Source organism: Primulina huaijiensis, chromosome 4 (assembly GCF_012295235.1).
Source record: "Primulina huaijiensis isolate GDHJ02 chromosome 4, ASM1229523v2, whole genome shotgun sequence".
Taxonomy (NCBI): domain Eukaryota; kingdom Viridiplantae; phylum Streptophyta; class Magnoliopsida; order Lamiales; family Gesneriaceae; genus Primulina; species Primulina huaijiensis.
In genome coordinates this window covers 24,248,253-24,263,705 of record NC_133309.1, presented here as the reverse complement: position 1 = coordinate 24,263,705, position 15,453 = coordinate 24,248,253, and the positions used below count along the sequence as shown (strand labels likewise).

The 15,453-nt window shown below is 36.5% G+C and overlaps 3 protein-coding genes and 1 long non-coding RNA gene across 4 annotated transcripts; 3 read left to right on the top strand and 1 right to left on the bottom strand.

Moving 5' to 3' along the window:
• Positions 1-858: 858 nt before the first annotated feature.
• Positions 859-3,658, top strand: LOC140975010 (putative late blight resistance protein homolog R1C-3). The gene is made up of 3 exons (XM_073438499.1): positions 859-2,961; positions 3,081-3,496; positions 3,616-3,658. The coding sequence occupies exons 1-3, from the start codon at positions 859-861 to the stop codon at positions 3,656-3,658; spliced, it is 2,562 nt and encodes an 853-aa protein (XP_073294600.1).
• Positions 3,659-4,751: 1,093 nt separating this feature from the next.
• On the top strand, positions 4,752-7,862 carry LOC140975648 (putative late blight resistance protein homolog R1A-3). Its single transcript, XM_073439483.1, has one exon. The coding sequence runs from the start codon at positions 4,837-4,839 to the stop codon at positions 7,573-7,575; it is 2,739 nt and encodes a 912-aa protein (XP_073295584.1). The 5' UTR covers positions 4,752-4,836; the 3' UTR covers positions 7,576-7,862.
• Positions 7,863-10,446: 2,584 nt separating this feature from the next.
• LOC140975645 (uncharacterized) lies at positions 10,447-11,204 on the bottom strand. Its single transcript, XR_012175015.1, has 2 exons — positions 11,065-11,204; positions 10,447-10,960 (listed from the first exon to the last, which is right to left on the bottom strand). It is a non-coding gene; the product is annotated as an uncharacterized lncRNA (long non-coding RNA).
• Positions 11,205-11,402: 198 nt separating this feature from the next.
• On the top strand, positions 11,403-15,243 carry LOC140975644 (ERAD-associated E3 ubiquitin-protein ligase component HRD3A-like). The gene is made up of 6 exons (XM_073439479.1): positions 11,403-11,930; positions 12,449-12,940; positions 13,327-13,542; positions 13,883-14,206; positions 14,343-14,585; positions 14,728-15,243. The coding sequence occupies exons 1-6, from the start codon at positions 11,403-11,405 to the stop codon at positions 14,941-14,943; spliced, it is 2,019 nt and encodes a 672-aa protein (XP_073295580.1). The 3' UTR covers positions 14,944-15,243.
• Positions 15,244-15,453: the final 210 nt, after the last annotated feature.

Genomic DNA, 15,453 nt, shown 5'->3' with positions numbered 1-15,453 from the left:
AATTATTAAGGTTAAATAATAGTTATACAAACTTAATAATTATATCAAATTAATATTACTCACTTTTTATTAGCTAAAAATAAACATTTTCGAATCCATTAACAATGTAACATGCAATTTTTCAACCAAAAACAAATTGATTGTGTCTAATATTCTACTGTCATAATTATTTTTTCCTCCCCTCAATTAATCGTGCATGAATAAATATATTATTATATTATTTCCATCATTTATAAATCCTCTTAAATATTTCGTTCTAATTATTAACACTAAATATAATTACTTAATTTATATTATTCAAAATTTATGTATATATATAAATTATCACGTCCAGCTTCAGAATTCTCAAGATTTATTGTGATTTTCTAATCACAATAAATCTTTAACATAATTTATAGATGAAAAAATGATGACTAAACATCTTGATTTAGTTGTGTTAATCATAAAATGTGTTTGAGATATATTTCCAAGAGCCCTTCTCGACACATTATCTTTTTATTTTTGATTATTTTGGTATATTTTCTGTGAAATAACCAATTTTTGTCGGAAAATGTTGACTAGATAGACAATGACTACATTTGATTTGGAAAAAAATTTGAGATTTTATTTTAAAACAAAAAATCATATGTCCAATTTGAAAATTTGTTTTTCAATTTTCGTATTATTCAATTAAAAAACCCAAAGAATATTTAAAAAGAAATATAAAAATTAATAATTAGAAAAAATAATCCTGAAAATTATCCGTACGGGGCTGAATTATTGGGCTTGCAATGATCAGTCAAAGTGGATGATACTGAAGTCAAATAGTCAACGCTAATGCATAGAAATCACAGGTTGAGAAATCATCAGTGATCAACAATGGCAGCTTATGCATCTCTTCTTTCTCTCGGACATATTCTTGACCACTTAATTCAACTCCCACCGCGCCAAAGGGCTGTTCTTGACTATGCCCAGATCCGTTCTCTGCTTCAAAATATCACTTTCCTGCAAGATTTTCTTGAAGAATTTTCGCTGACAAGGGGGGACGAGATTCAGGAATTGGAGGAAAAAATCGCAAGATCAGCATATGCAGCGGAAGATATCATTGAAAGTTATGCGCTGGATCAAAATCTTGAGGATTCTGAAGCTGGAAGTCAAAGGAGCTCCCTTCTGTTCTATCAAGATTTGCAGAAAGTGATAGAAGAAATTATTTCTATGAAGAAAGATGTGATGAAGATTAAGCAAACTGAAGGGATAAAATTTACGCAGCAGCCAAGAAAAGCTGAGACTGCTGGTTCTTCCCTACGAGGTGCGTCTAACAGAAAGAATACTATGGTGGGATTTGATGAAGATTTGATTCAAATAATGGAGACACTCACTGGGGACGAATCAAATCTCCAGATTCTCTCCATTGTTGGGATGGGAGGCATCGGCAAGACTACCCTCGCTAAAAATGTTCTCGAAAATCCATTAATTGTGAACCACTTTGATCTTCATTCTTGGGTTACAATATCTCAACAATATAGTGTGCACAAAATCCTTTTAAGCCTATTAAAAGAGATTGGAGTTGAAGAAATCACTCAAGAGCATGATGATGAATTAGGATTAAGTCTACATAAAAGTTTGTTTCATAGAAGATATTTCATTGTCATGGATGACATATGGAATATCCAGGTTTGGGATGACATAAAGAGGTTCTTTCCGGATAATAACAATGGTAGTCGAGTCATGATCACTACGAGACTATTAAATGTGGCTGATAATTTTTGCTCGTGTACCCCTCATCAACTACATTGTCTAGACAAGGATCAAAGTTGGGCTTTGTTTTGTGACAAGGTGTTTGGAAAAGAAAGTTGTTGCCCTCCTGAGTTAGAGGAAGTAGGAAAGACAATTGTCAGAAATTGTGGAGGACTTCCTCTAGCCATTGTTGCTATCAGTGGGCTTCTTGCAGAGTCCAGCAAAACAGTCGAGTATTGGGAGTATGTTGCTAATGATACAAAGGCAGCATTAACAATGGGAGGTGATGGACTCTGTTTTGAGATATTATCTTTAAGTTATAAACACTTACCCGTTCGTCTAAAACCATGTTTCCTTTATATGGCAATATTTCCAGAAGACTGTGAAATTAGTATTTCGAGGCTTGTTAAAATATGGGTTGCAGAGGGGATTCTTAAACCAATAAGATCTAGAAGTTTGGAGGAAATTGCCGAGGATAATATAAAAGATCTGATAGATAGAAATCTCATTCAAGTTCATGGTTACGGGTCTGCCAACAAAATCAAAACTTGCACCATCCACGATCTCTTAAGAGACCTATGCCTTAGGGAAGCTCAAAAGGAGAAGTTTCTTCGTGTCGTTACGATGAGTAGCCTCAACAGTAGTCCTACAAGCATCTATAATGAGCGCCGTCTTGTTATTCATCAAAGCTCCAAGAAAGTTAAATATCGAAGACAGATATTTGATGCATCGCGTACCCGTTCATTGATATGCTGTGAATTAAAATCGACATCTACAAAGCTGCCTCTCAGGTTTAAACTGCTAAGAGTACTCGACACGGACAATAAGTACTCTCACAAAAAAATTCTACGATTTGTTAACTTGAGATACATTGCTTTCAAGGCTAAGTCGTTTCCAACTCTGTTGAATCCTTTAGGATCTCTATCCCTACTTCGGAATCTGCAGACTGTTATTATTGCTGGTATTTCGAGTGAAACACCAGTGAATCTACCAGCTGAAATATGGGATATGACACAACTCAGGCATCTAAGAAATGAAGATGGAGACTTTTATTTGCCTGATCCTCCGAGCACCAAGAGAGAAAAAGGCTGGGGAGATTTTTTTGGTTTAAAAAATCTGCGGACGCTCTATAAGATAAGAAATTTCAGGTGTACCGATGAGGTTATTCGTAGAATCCCAAACATAAAAAAATTGGGAATCAATTACAGAGATTTTGCCCGAGGCTACGGATGGCAGTACCATGAAGTTAACAAACTCGTCCATTTATGTAATCTTGAATCACTTTTCTTAGAGTGTGACAAGGATGTGTTACATAATTTCTGCTATCCCCATTCGCTCAAGAAGTTGACTTTGAGCTACTGCAGAGTGTCTGGGAAGATTTGACATTAGTTGGTTTGTTGCCTCATCTTGAAGTTCTCAAATTGAAAAACTATGCCGCCCTGGGGGCTAAATGGAATCCAGTGGAAGGAGAATTCCTTCAATTGAAGTCCCTACAAATCGAAAACACCAATCTTGAAGAGTGGATAGCAGACAGCTCTCACTTCCCACTCCTTGAGAATCTTGCACTTAGACATGTCAGAAACTTGAAGGAAATTCCATATAGTATTGGAGAGATACCAACACTTAAAACAATTTCATTGGAAGGATGTAGTGATTCAGCTAATTCTTCTGCAAAGGAGATACAAGAAGAACAACAGAACCTTGGAAATGATGACCTCCGGGTTCATGTTCACGTTTGGCGCAGCTGGAAGCAATTGAAACAAACCTTGGACGGAAAGAGGTTATTTTCAATCAATAAAATATGATGGAGAGGAGCTAGAGGATCAATTGTCTTCGAGCATACAGATACTTTGTAATTTCTTATTTTTGGTGAAAGTTTTGTTGATGGATTTCATGTAGGCATCAACTTTTCAGTATCATGTTGATTGATTGTGTTGTCTGATGTTCTTGATTGTATATCTACTGTAGATGGTTTTCCCATGATCAGATTTTATTCAAATCCAAAAATTCTTGAATTATATTTGATGGATTTGTAATTGTTGTAATCCATCTCTGTCTAGTCATGATAATTCTTTATTATCGCATATATATATTGATAAGCCGAATGCGAAGACTAGACAAAGCTAAATAAAAGAAAAAAAAAAGTTCTTTCTCCCCCTGTATTTTACTTTATGTCCATTATTCATTTCAAATAATTTGACAACTAAAATTTTACGACTAAAAATATAAAGACTAGATATTAAATGTTACCAAAGAAAACATATATCAATAATTAATATATACAATACACATAGTGTATAAATTATATTACATCCAAGGAAAACATATATCAATAATTAATATATATAATACACATAATGTATAAATTATATTACATTGAATTTTAATGTTTAACTAAATAAAATATCATGAAAATAATTAATTAGTCGCAAACTAATAATCTCTTCTCGACTTATTTCTTTAACAATATTTAACAACAACAGAGGTGTGTTCCCACGTGCACGTGTCTTTTCTTAGTTCTTAAAAAAAGAGCTTTTTTTATTCAGCAAACATAATTAAAGAAATTATTAATTATCGAATAAATACATGGATTTATCGAAAAATTATGATCTCATTAATTTATCAAAATTATTAATTTAGACGCATTAGCCCTAGTCGAGACCTTGAAAAAAAAATCATTTTAGAGAAATGATTAATTATCGAATATTAATTTATAGATTTTTATTTTATATAATAATAAATAAAAATCTATTACAAATTTTTTTTAAAAAAAAAGAAAAAATTAAATAGCCAGCGTGTCAAAGACCAAAAGCCTTTTATTTTAGTTCTAAACAATGAAGCATATATCAGTTGGAAAACTTGTTTTTAATTTTTCGTGTTATTCAATTTAAAAAAAGAAGAAGAAGCACTAAAAACATTTACAAAAAAATATAAAAACTAAATTAGTAATATTTAATTAGAAAAATATTCCTGAAAATTATCCAATGGGGGACGACTCAAGTTTCCATTTTGGTTGGCTGCTTTAACAATGACCACTCAAAGTGCGGATCACACAATTTTTGAGCAAGAAATCGCAGATTGATTGGAATTTGGGAGCTGAGAAATTATCAGTGATCAGCAATGGCAACTTATGCATCTCTTCTCTCTCTCGGACATATTCTTGACCACTTTCTGCAACACCCACCGCGCCAAATCGATGTTCTTGACAAAGCCCAGATCGATTCTTTGCTCGAAAATCTCACTTTCCTGCGAGATTTTCTTGAAGATTTTTCGCTGATAAGGGGGGACGTGATTCAGGCATTGGAGGAAAAGATCGCTAGATCAGCATATGCAGCGGAAGATATCATTGAAAGTCGTGTGGTGGATCTAATTCTTGGAAATGCTGAAGCTGGAAGTGAAAGGAGTGGGATATTTAGTTATTTCAACATTTTTTTAAAGAAAGTGACCCTCCCGTTTGTATATAGTAGCTCCACTCTTTTCTATCAAGATTTGCAGAAAGTGATAGAAGAAATTATTTCTCTGAAGGAAGATGTGATGAAGATTAAGGAAACTGAAGGGATCAAAATCATGGAGCAGCCAAGAAAAGCTGCGACTGCTAGTTCTTTCGTACGAGGTGCATCTGATAGCAAGAATACCATGGTTGGATTTGATGAAGATTTGAATCAAATAATGGAGACACTCACCGGGGACGAATCAAATCTCCAGATTCTCCCCATTGTTGGGATGGGAGGCATCGGCAAGACTACCCTCGCGAAAAATGTTTTCGACAATCCATTAATTGTATGCCACTTTGATCTTCAAGCTTGGGTTACAATATCTCAACAATATAGTGTGCACGAAATCCTTTTAGGCCTATTAAAAGAGATTGGAGGTGAAGAAATCACTCAAAAGAATGATGATGAATTAGGATTATGTCTACATAGAAGTTTGTTTGATAGAAGATATTTCATTGTGATGGATGACATGTGGAGTATCGAGGTTTGGGATGCCATGAAGAGGTTCCTTCCGGATAATAACAATGGTAGTCGAGTCTTGGTCACCACGAGATTATCCAATGTTGCTGATAATTTTTTCTCGTGTACCCCACATCAACTACATTTGTTAGACGAAGATCAAAGTTGGGCTTTGTTTTGTGACAAGGTGTTTGGAAAAGAAAGTTGTTGCCCTCCTGAGTTAGAGGAAGTAGGAAAGACAATTGTGAGAAACTGTGGGGGACTTCCTCTAGCCATTGTTGCTATTAGCGGACTTCTTGCAAAGTCTAGTCGAACAGTTGAATATTGGGAGCATGTTGCTGATGACACACACGCTGCATTAAATAAGGGAGGTGATGGGCTCTGTTTTGGGATATTATCTTTAAGTTATAAGCACTTACCTGTTCACCTAAAACCATGTTTCCTTTATATGGCCATATTTCCAGAAGACTTTGAGATTCGCGTTTCAAGACTCGTTAAATTATGGGTCGCGGAGGGGATTCTTAAACCCATGAGTTCTAGAAGTTTGGAGCAAATTGCAGAGGATAATTTAAAAGATCTAATAGATAGAAATCTGATTCAGGTTCATGATTACGGGTCTAGAAACAAAATCAAAACTTGCACCTTCCATGATCTCCTAAGAGACCTATGCCTCAGGGAAGCTCAAAAGGAGAAATTTTTTCTTGTCAATGGGCTCGACAATCAAAGCAAAATCATCGATAATAAGCGTCGGCTTATAATGCAGCGAAGCTCCGACGAAAAGTTATGCCGACAACAGGTCTTTGATGCCAGGAATTTTGCATCATGTACCCGTTCATTGATATGTTGGGAATTAGAATCCACATCTATAAAGCTGCCAGTTTGTTTTAGACTGCTAAGAGTACTCAACATGGATGATTTCTACTCGTGCGAAGAAATTCTACAACTTGTCAACTTGAGATACATTTATTTCGATGCTTCATCGAATCCAAATCTGTTGAATCCTTTAGAATCTCTATCCCTACTATGGAATCTGCAGACTATCATCATTGCTGGTACTTTGTGTGGCTCTGTGACACCAACAAATCTACCGGCTGAAATATGGGAAATGCCGCAACTCAGACATCTAAAAATGGAACAAGGAGACTTCTATTTGCCTGATCCTCCGAGCACCAACAGCAAAAATGGGAGGCGAGATATTATTGTTATGAAAAACCTGCAAACACTCTGTACAATAAGGAATTTCAGGTGCACGGATGAGGTTGTTCACAGAATGCCAAACTTAAAAAAACTGGGAATCACTTACTGGCGATTCCCCGGTGGCTTTGGATGGGATCACTATGAAGTTTACAATCTTTCCAATTTACGTAATCTCGAATCACTTATATTTGGCAGTTATGAGAATGTGCTGCGAAATCTCTGCTTTCCACAATCGCTCAAGAAGTTGACTTTGGAAAACTGCCGAGTGCCTTGGGAAGATTTGACGGTGGTCGGCTTACTGCCTCATCTCGAAGTTCTCAATTTGATGGATAAAGCAGTCAAAGGGCGTGAATGGAATCCCGTGGAAGGAGAGTTTCCTGAATTGAAGTCCTTAAAAATTTTTTCCACAGATCTTGTGGAGTGGACAGCAGACAGCTCTCACTTCCCACGCCTTGAGAAACTCATACTCGGGTATCTTGAATTCTTAAAGGAAATACCAGAAGGCATTGGAGAAATACCAACACTTCGATCGATTTTATTAGTATTCTGTAGCGATTCAGTCTATTCTTCTGCAGAGAAAATACAAGAGGAACAACTAGAGCTTGGAAATTATGAATTCCAGGTTCGTATTAATGGTGCAGACAGAAAAAAATACTCGGTTGGCTTATTAGCGCAGTCGACGTGGAAGAAATTGCTCAACTTTCATTGACAAAGTTGGTAAGATAAACGCGTCTAGATGATAGATGAGTGTCACCAGAGTTGTCCGATCGCATTGTCGAGTCGATAAGGTTTGAGGTGACGTGAATTGTTATTCTTAATGTCAGCATAATCAATTATCGCGTAGAACATTTTCTCACTGAAATATTGTGAGGTATATTCTGAGTCGTATCGCTGCTTGCTCATGCATATTTCTCGTTTTACCTTCTCGTCTGGATCAAAAGACTTAGGGAAAACAAAACAAAAAATGGTTATCAAAGTTGTTGGATCTTAGCACAAGGACACTCGGGGGAATTTTGTTGATGATTATTGTATTAGTTTGATTTAACCTGGATCTAACATTACAGGTGATAATAATCATGTATTCATTAAAAATTTTAAAATCATCATAAACAATGAACAATATAGTAAGCCCTAACTATATTTACCTAGAAATAATTAGGAGAGTTTAGTTTGTATTCAAATGAAAAAGGTCTAGAGCGCAAAGCATGTTACAAAATAATTATTTTTAATTGTATTCAAATACTATTAATTATCTCGATCCATCATTATTTTAGTTTACAAAATAGAAACTTAACGCAATTTATATTGAATTTTGTAACACACGTGCATCACAAATTTTGGATATTTTGGAACTCTCTTGTTTTGTGTGTATAGTTCTATCGAAAAAATATATATTATAAAATGTTACTGAAATTTGATATCTACCACTGGATTAAGATGATATTGATCATGAGTAGATCTCTTGTGAGACGGTCTCACGAATCTTTATTTTTGAGACGGATCAACCCTACCGATATTCACAATAAAAAATAATACTTTTTTTTCATGGATGACCCAAATAAGAGATTCGTCTCACGAAATTGATCCGTGAGACCGTCTCACAAGAGTTTTTGTGCTTGATCATTTATTGTCGTAGGAGACTTGTAAAAAATAATGTAGAATGTTATGAAAACTTGATCTCTAACCTTGGATTATGATGATCTAGACCATTTATTATTGTAGGAGACTAGTATATATAGGTAGACACGCAGATCAAAATAGGGATTAAGCAAATGTCCCCTTATGAATGTCGGTATTGTGAATAAATAAAGGCAATACAAATCCAAAGCAAATTCATTACAATTTTCTTTTTGCCAAGTTAGTGGTTGGAGATCAAATTGTAAATAATTAGCTTGATGACAAGGTATGATTTGCTCTCTTCCTACAAAATTTTAGTCAGTTTATGGCTCTTATTTCTATAGAATCCATAGTTGGCTGGTTGCTAATAGTATGACTCTGCTAAGAAATTCATACTAAGAAATTGAACTTTGTATAAGCTTCATGGGATCTAACATGCTTCAGGATAGAAAGGGATTGAGGCATGAAGAATCTCCTTACGTAGGTTATCTTATAATATAACAGTGTTGACGCAAATAAGTAATTTAACACAAATTTTTATTTGCGCTTGAACACTTGATTACCTCCTATCTTGAATAACATAATACTTGTGACTAGGCACACACGTTGTGTGTGTAATATAAGACATGAATATTATATATTACTCATATTTTGTTTCTCAAATTTTGATTTTGTTATGATATTTACAAAATTAAATATGATATGAGATTTAGTAAAATAATTTTTCTATAATAATGAATATGAAAATTTAATAACAATCTTAAACCCCAGACCCTAAACCTTTTTGGATGTTTTTTTTTTTGGTTAAAAAAACCCTAAACCCTCAAAAACAATATTGGCTCTAGAGTCTAGATTTCATTAGCATGAAATGGGTTTCACCCATGCTCCTGGAGAAAGGAAATTGAAAGTGGAGTTTACAACCAAATACTGTAAGGATCCATAAATCTGTTGATCATAGACCATTGAAATGTTCAAAGATTCATGAGGAAAACATGGTTTTTTTATTGATACTCACTCTGAAGTCGATAAAGTAAATAATGTTTTTGAAGACTCCAGTGGTGTTGCAAAAAAAAAACATGGTTTTGTGAAAGATACTGCAAAGGTAAGAATCTTGAGAATGATATAGGCCATAATCTTGAGAAAGTTTTTGGGGTTCAAGCGAATTAAGCCTCCATCTCCGGCGGGAATGTTGAAGGCTTTGGAGATATTGTCATCGAGATATTGAATGGAATCTCGGTCTTTTTTGGTTGTGCATCCGTGGTGTACGATGACTGAAAGAATGGGATTCTCCATGAAGGGTGGTATTGGAATTAAAAAAATTTTCACCAAAAGTTAATTATGTATTGGGGTCTCTCTGTTAATTAATAATATGTAGATATCCTGTAGTATTTAGCACAATAATATTCTATCGTCAATTACAAGTGAGACATTATTTGTGCATCAAATTAATAATTGTATAGCTATTCTGATTTAATTAAAGTGTTTAGTTTATCCTGGTAAAAAATTTAACATGATTGTGTGATTTTGGTGTCATTTACGAGGTGGAATCTTACTTTCCCTTTGCCATTTGTTCCATGCTTATTTATAATCAAGTAAAAAGGTACCGAAAACCACATACACGAAGTATGACCTGAAGGCTGTCATTGAACTATATAACGGTGTCTATCAGCCACAATTTTAAACACATTAAAAGAAAGAGGAGTAGATCTCTTGTGAGACGGTCTCACGAATCTTTATCTGTGAAACAGGTCAACTCTACCGATATTCACAATAAAAAGTAATATTTTTAGCATAAAAAGTAATATACTTTCATGGATGACCCAATTAAGAGATCCGTCTCACAAAATACGACCCGTGAGACTGCCTCACCCAAGTTTTTGCCGAGAAAGATTGAACGAACATCTAAAGAAAATAGACTTACACGACAAAATTCAAAAGTTGCCAATGGACTTTCAAGAAAAGGAATTACAATTTTAATGCATCTAAAATATAGCCAACAATTGCTTTTTTCCCATCAGCTAAAAAACAATCAAATGCATCCAAAAGACAGGCAACAATTGCTTTAGTAACCTGAAAAACCAAAGCTTTAACAACATTTCGCGCATATAAAGAGGGCTTGTTAGATACTACTATATGCGTCTTTGTCTATTCAGCATGACACATGTGTTGAAGAATGAATCATGATCCCACATCCATATATAATCGTTGAATGAGTGATTATAATTTATCAATTCAATATATATGTTATTCGTTGAGTGGATAAGAAAACTACGCATAAACAAAATCTCAAATATTGGCGAATAAATTGCAGAAATTGTTCGAACATATTTGTAAGTTACATCAACCCATTTACATTACCTGTCAAACAAGAAAGATTTGACAAAAATAAGCAAACCTGTAAATTAACAGCGCCATCGACGGTGAAGCGAATCGACTCCGGGATTTAGCTTGGCGATCACTTTGCCTTCCAGGGGCTCCTTTCAACAATTAATCGGGGTAAAAAAATTGAGCAATTCTGATCAAAATCATGCAAAAAGGAAAGACGATTGTTCGGTATAATTTACAGCGGGAAAAAACTCACATTGGGGCGATAAATACGGTTGGATCGAGATAGCTTGATCTCAATTGACATGACGATCGATTAAATGTACAACGCCGCCGATATCTCCGGCGGATATGAACGAGTTCAGTTAGGGGAACGAGCTGGACTGGAGTTCTCTGGCATTTTAGGATTAAGAAATGGCCCTAATTTAATTTCTTATATTCGCCACGCGGCATGGGAAGATGATGAGTTGGCGGATTCTCATTGGTTAGCACTACCTAAGCTTCTTCGTGTCGCATTTTACTATGAATTTACTGTGCTTCCCAATTATCGCATAGATCCTAGACCATTTCCATTTTGCAGAGACCTCCGCGGATATGCGCTGCCGGAAAATCCAGCACCTGAGCTCCATTCTCCTCCTCGCCGCTGCAATTCTACCTCTCTCCGCCGTAGCCCGTCCATTTGTTCTCGTCCTCTCCCAGGACGACCTCTCCGATTACTCGTCTGGTTCCGATGACGTCACGGATTTCGATGATTTTCCGGAGTCGGAATCTAAGCCTGACTCGGTACTTGACCCTGGGTCCTGGTCGCCGTTGTTCGAGTCCGATTCTAGTTTCGGCAACCAGAACCCTAAGGATGACGTGATTTATTATGATGGGGTGCGGAAGATGGCGGAGGCGGCGAGCACGGGGGAGTTCAGGATCATGGAGGAGGCGGTGGCGGATATAGAGGCCTCTGCTGCGGCTGGGCAACCGCAAGGGCAGTCGGTCTTGGGGTTTTTGTATAGCATGGGAATGGGGAAGGAGAAGAGCGATGCTAAAGCGTTTTTGTATCATCATTTTGCAGCACAGGGTGGGAATATGCAGTCGAAGATGGCCTTAGCATTTACTTACTATCGCCAAGAAGTAAGTTTTCTGTAGTTTAGCTTGATCCTCGTTGTTGTGTCTTACATGTGTAGGATCGTTGTCAATAACCCCCTTTCAGTAAGTCAATTCATGTGTGCGAGATAAGAAATAGAATCCATTGTATTTGAGATGACAAAGATTCCCCTTTTAGGCTTAATTTTCTCATTAAATTGTGTCTTCCTATGGGACTGTAAATATTGAATTGAATAGAAAAGAATTGTTAAAAGGACTGGTAGCAATGAATAATAACCATTAAGCTGATTCAAACTCAGTAGGCATGATTATAAATTTGTTGAATAGTTTAAGCGTCAAGTTTTATTGTGTATCATCACAACTTAAGTTTCCATGCACACCCTCACACATTATTTATGTACAGAATGAAAAGGTCTATTAACTTTAGTCAGAAAAGAGAGAGCAGAAAATGAAAAGTAGAAAGAGAGGATAATTGCTTGGAGACTTTGTTCTTCTCTTTAAGCAACGTCTCTTTCATGATGTGGATTCACATTTCTTTGGTGTAGATGCATGATAAAGCAGTTGCGCTGTATGCTGAATTGGCAGAGGTCGCAGTGAATAGTTTTCTCATTTCAAAGGACTCACCTGTAGTTGAACCAATTAGAATCCACAATGGTGCAGAGGAAAATAAAGAAGCCCTCAGAAAGGCCAGAGGAGAGGATGATGAAGATTTTCAGATTTTGGAGTACCAGGCACAGAAAGGGAATGCTGCAGCCATGTACAGAATTGGAATATTTTACTACTTCGGTCTGAGGGGCATCAGGCGCGACCACTCTAAGGCGTTGTGGTGGTTTTCTAAGGCAGTGGACAGAGGGGAGCCTAGGTCAATGGAACTGCTTGGAGAGATATATGCAAGAGGCGCAGGCGTTGAAAGGAACTATACTAAAGCCCTGGAATGGCTTACACTTGCCTCCAGACAGCAGTTGTACTCAGCTTACAATGGCATGGGATATTTGTATGTCAACGGATATGGAGTAGAGAAAAGGAACTATACCAAGGTATCATTTTCCCTCTCTCTCTCTCTAATTTTTTCCTTGTCTATCTCTCAGGGTTCTCTTTCTATATTTTTTTTCAATTTGATTTATTATACTTAGTTTCAATTTGTTATTTTTGCTTGGTGTTGAGGACTACAATTTAGGATGCTATACTTCATTGTGTTTGTAAAATGCATACTTTCTGATGCATATTCACTTATTCTTTTGTCTGATCTGATGGCAATAATTTAACCAGATTTGTTCGTACACTATTATTGGGTATTTGATTTTGTGCATTTTTTCCTTTCCTTCTTAAAGCTCGTTTCTCCTACATATAAGTCGTGAGGCTATTCCTATTAATGCAAATGGCAGGAAATTTCAAGTATTCTCTCTTTGCTTTTCTGTTGCAGGCAAAAGAATACTTTGAAAAAGCTGCAGATAATGAAGAAGCCGGTGGCTTTTACAACCTCGGGGTAATGTATCTCAAGGGACTTGGCGTGAAGCGTGATTTAAAGCTAGCTACAAAGTACTTTGCATTGGCTGCTAATGCAGGTCAACCGAAAGCATTCTACCATTTGGCAAAGATGTTTCATACGGGTCTGGGGCTTAAGAAAAATCTTCCTATGGTATGTGAGAATGCCAGCTTAAATATTATATTTCATTATACCTGCTTATATTCATTGTTAGTCTTACCTCAATATTGTCTTTTTTTTTTGGAGAAATTCTATTCTTCGTTTTTTTTGTTATTTACTATGCTCATAGAGCTTTGGACGAAATGTAAGCGCTCTGGCGGCCTTGCCTCATTTTTCAGAGTGGTCCTTTTTGTTGAATACCCTTGTGTATTATCTCGCTCCTATTTTTGTTTTCTGACAGGTTCTTTTTCCCTATTTGGTACTTGATACTTGCATTTAATTTAACAAGTTAAATGGTTGAACGAACAATTATTATGTTTTTACCTTATGCTAGGCAACGGCATTGTATAAACTGGTTGCAGAACGTGGACCATGGAGTTCCTTGTCTAGATGGGCACTAGAGTCATATCTGAAAGGTGATATTGGCAAATCATTGCTCTTATATTCCAGGATGGCTGAGATAGGGTATGAAGTGGCACAAAGTAATGCTGCTTGGATTCTTGACAACTATGGGGAACCTAGTGTGTGCATGGGGGAATCTGGAATATGCACTGATGCTGAAAGGCATCAACGTGCACATGCCTTGTGGTGGAAAGCTTCTGAGCAGGGTAATGAACACGCTGCTTTGCTGATAGGAGATGCATATTACTATGGCCGGGTATGTGGATTTGACCGCTTTTATTCTTGATAAAATAGTTTTCTTTTGTTTTCCCAAACCCTTGTCATACCTGGCCATAATGATTGTTACCGGTGTTACTTGTTGATTTTTTTTTTCCTTCTTTTACTCATCGCAGGGTACTGAGCGGGATTATGATCGTGCAGCTGAGGCCTATATGCATGCTAAATCTCAATCCAACGCACAAGCCATGTTCAACCTGGGATACATGCATGAGCACGGGCAAGGACTACCATTTGATCTTCACCTTGCCAAGCGGTACTATGATCAAGCATTAGAAGTTGATCCTGCTGCAAAGTTACCTGTATCACTAGCCCTCGCCAGTTTGTGGATACGGAGAAACTATGCCAACAGTTTCCTGGTTGGTATTTTAATGTTGTCTTTTTCCTTTTCTGTTTCAGTTTTTCCTTTGCCCTTTTCACTAGGCTGATGGCGTGCACTTGGTTATGTTATATAAGTATAGTCATAACGCGAGTTGAATGAGCTGACCACCTGGTTTTCAGGTCGATATAATTGATTCCCTTCCCGAGGTTCACCCAAAAGTTGAGACTTGGATCGAAAGTGTGATAATGGAAGAAGGAAACGCGACGATTTTGACCCTCTTTGTTTGCCTGTTAACAGTCCTTTACCTAAGGGAAAGACAAAGGAGACAAGCTGCTGCTGGGGAAGTGGCCCCCCGACAGCAACCTTTCGCGCAGGCTGCACCTGTAGTGCATTAACCGGTTACAGCTATCGTCTTTATCATCGTATCCATGTGTGAAAATAGAGGATTCTTTGCGAGGAAGATGCATTGATTCATGGTTCGCAACGACTGTCATTTCTTGATGTATGTTGTACAATTGAGGAGGTGGGGTGGAGTGGGGTAGGGGGTTACAAGGCGAGAGCTACAAATAGATTCACAGTTGTACTTTTAGGTGCGATAGCGATTTAATCATGCAGATGAATTATACCTTTTCTCCCTTTTGTAAAATAAAACTAAAAGCTGATAAATTTTATAGAAATCTTTCATGATCATATCATATTTTTGGGAACCATTTTGAGTTGAGTTGTGATTTAACTTGATATTTTATAGTGTGTTTGGTTATAAAAGTTTTTAATTAAAAAAAAAGTGTTTATAAGCCAAAGTTGTGATAATTTTGTTTTAGGGTAAACAAATAAAAGCACTTGAAAAGCTACAAATTTGGGCTTTTAAAAAATTTTGTATCTATTTACAAATAATATGTGTATAT

Coding starts and splice junctions, on each gene's coding strand:
- LOC140975010 (XM_073438499.1), top strand. CDS start 859: ATGGCAGCTTATGCATCTCTTCTTTCTCTCGGACATATTCTTGACCAC. Junction 2,962..3,080: donor ACGGATGGCAGTACCATGAA/GTTAACAAACTC, acceptor GAGCTACTGCAG/AGTGTCTGGGAAGATTTGAC. Junction 3,497..3,615: donor CAAACCTTGGACGGAAAGAG/GTTATTTTCAAT, acceptor GATTTCATGTAG/GCATCAACTTTTCAGTATCA.
- LOC140975648 (XM_073439483.1), top strand. CDS start 4,837: ATGGCAACTTATGCATCTCTTCTCTCTCTCGGACATATTCTTGACCAC.
- LOC140975644 (XM_073439479.1), top strand. CDS start 11,403: ATGCGCTGCCGGAAAATCCAGCACCTGAGCTCCATTCTCCTCCTCGCC. Junction 12,941..13,326: donor AGAAAAGGAACTATACCAAG/GTATCATTTTCC, acceptor TTTCTGTTGCAG/GCAAAAGAATACTTTGAAAA. Junction 14,586..14,727: donor ACTATGCCAACAGTTTCCTG/GTTGGTATTTTA, acceptor CCTGGTTTTCAG/GTCGATATAATTGATTCCCT.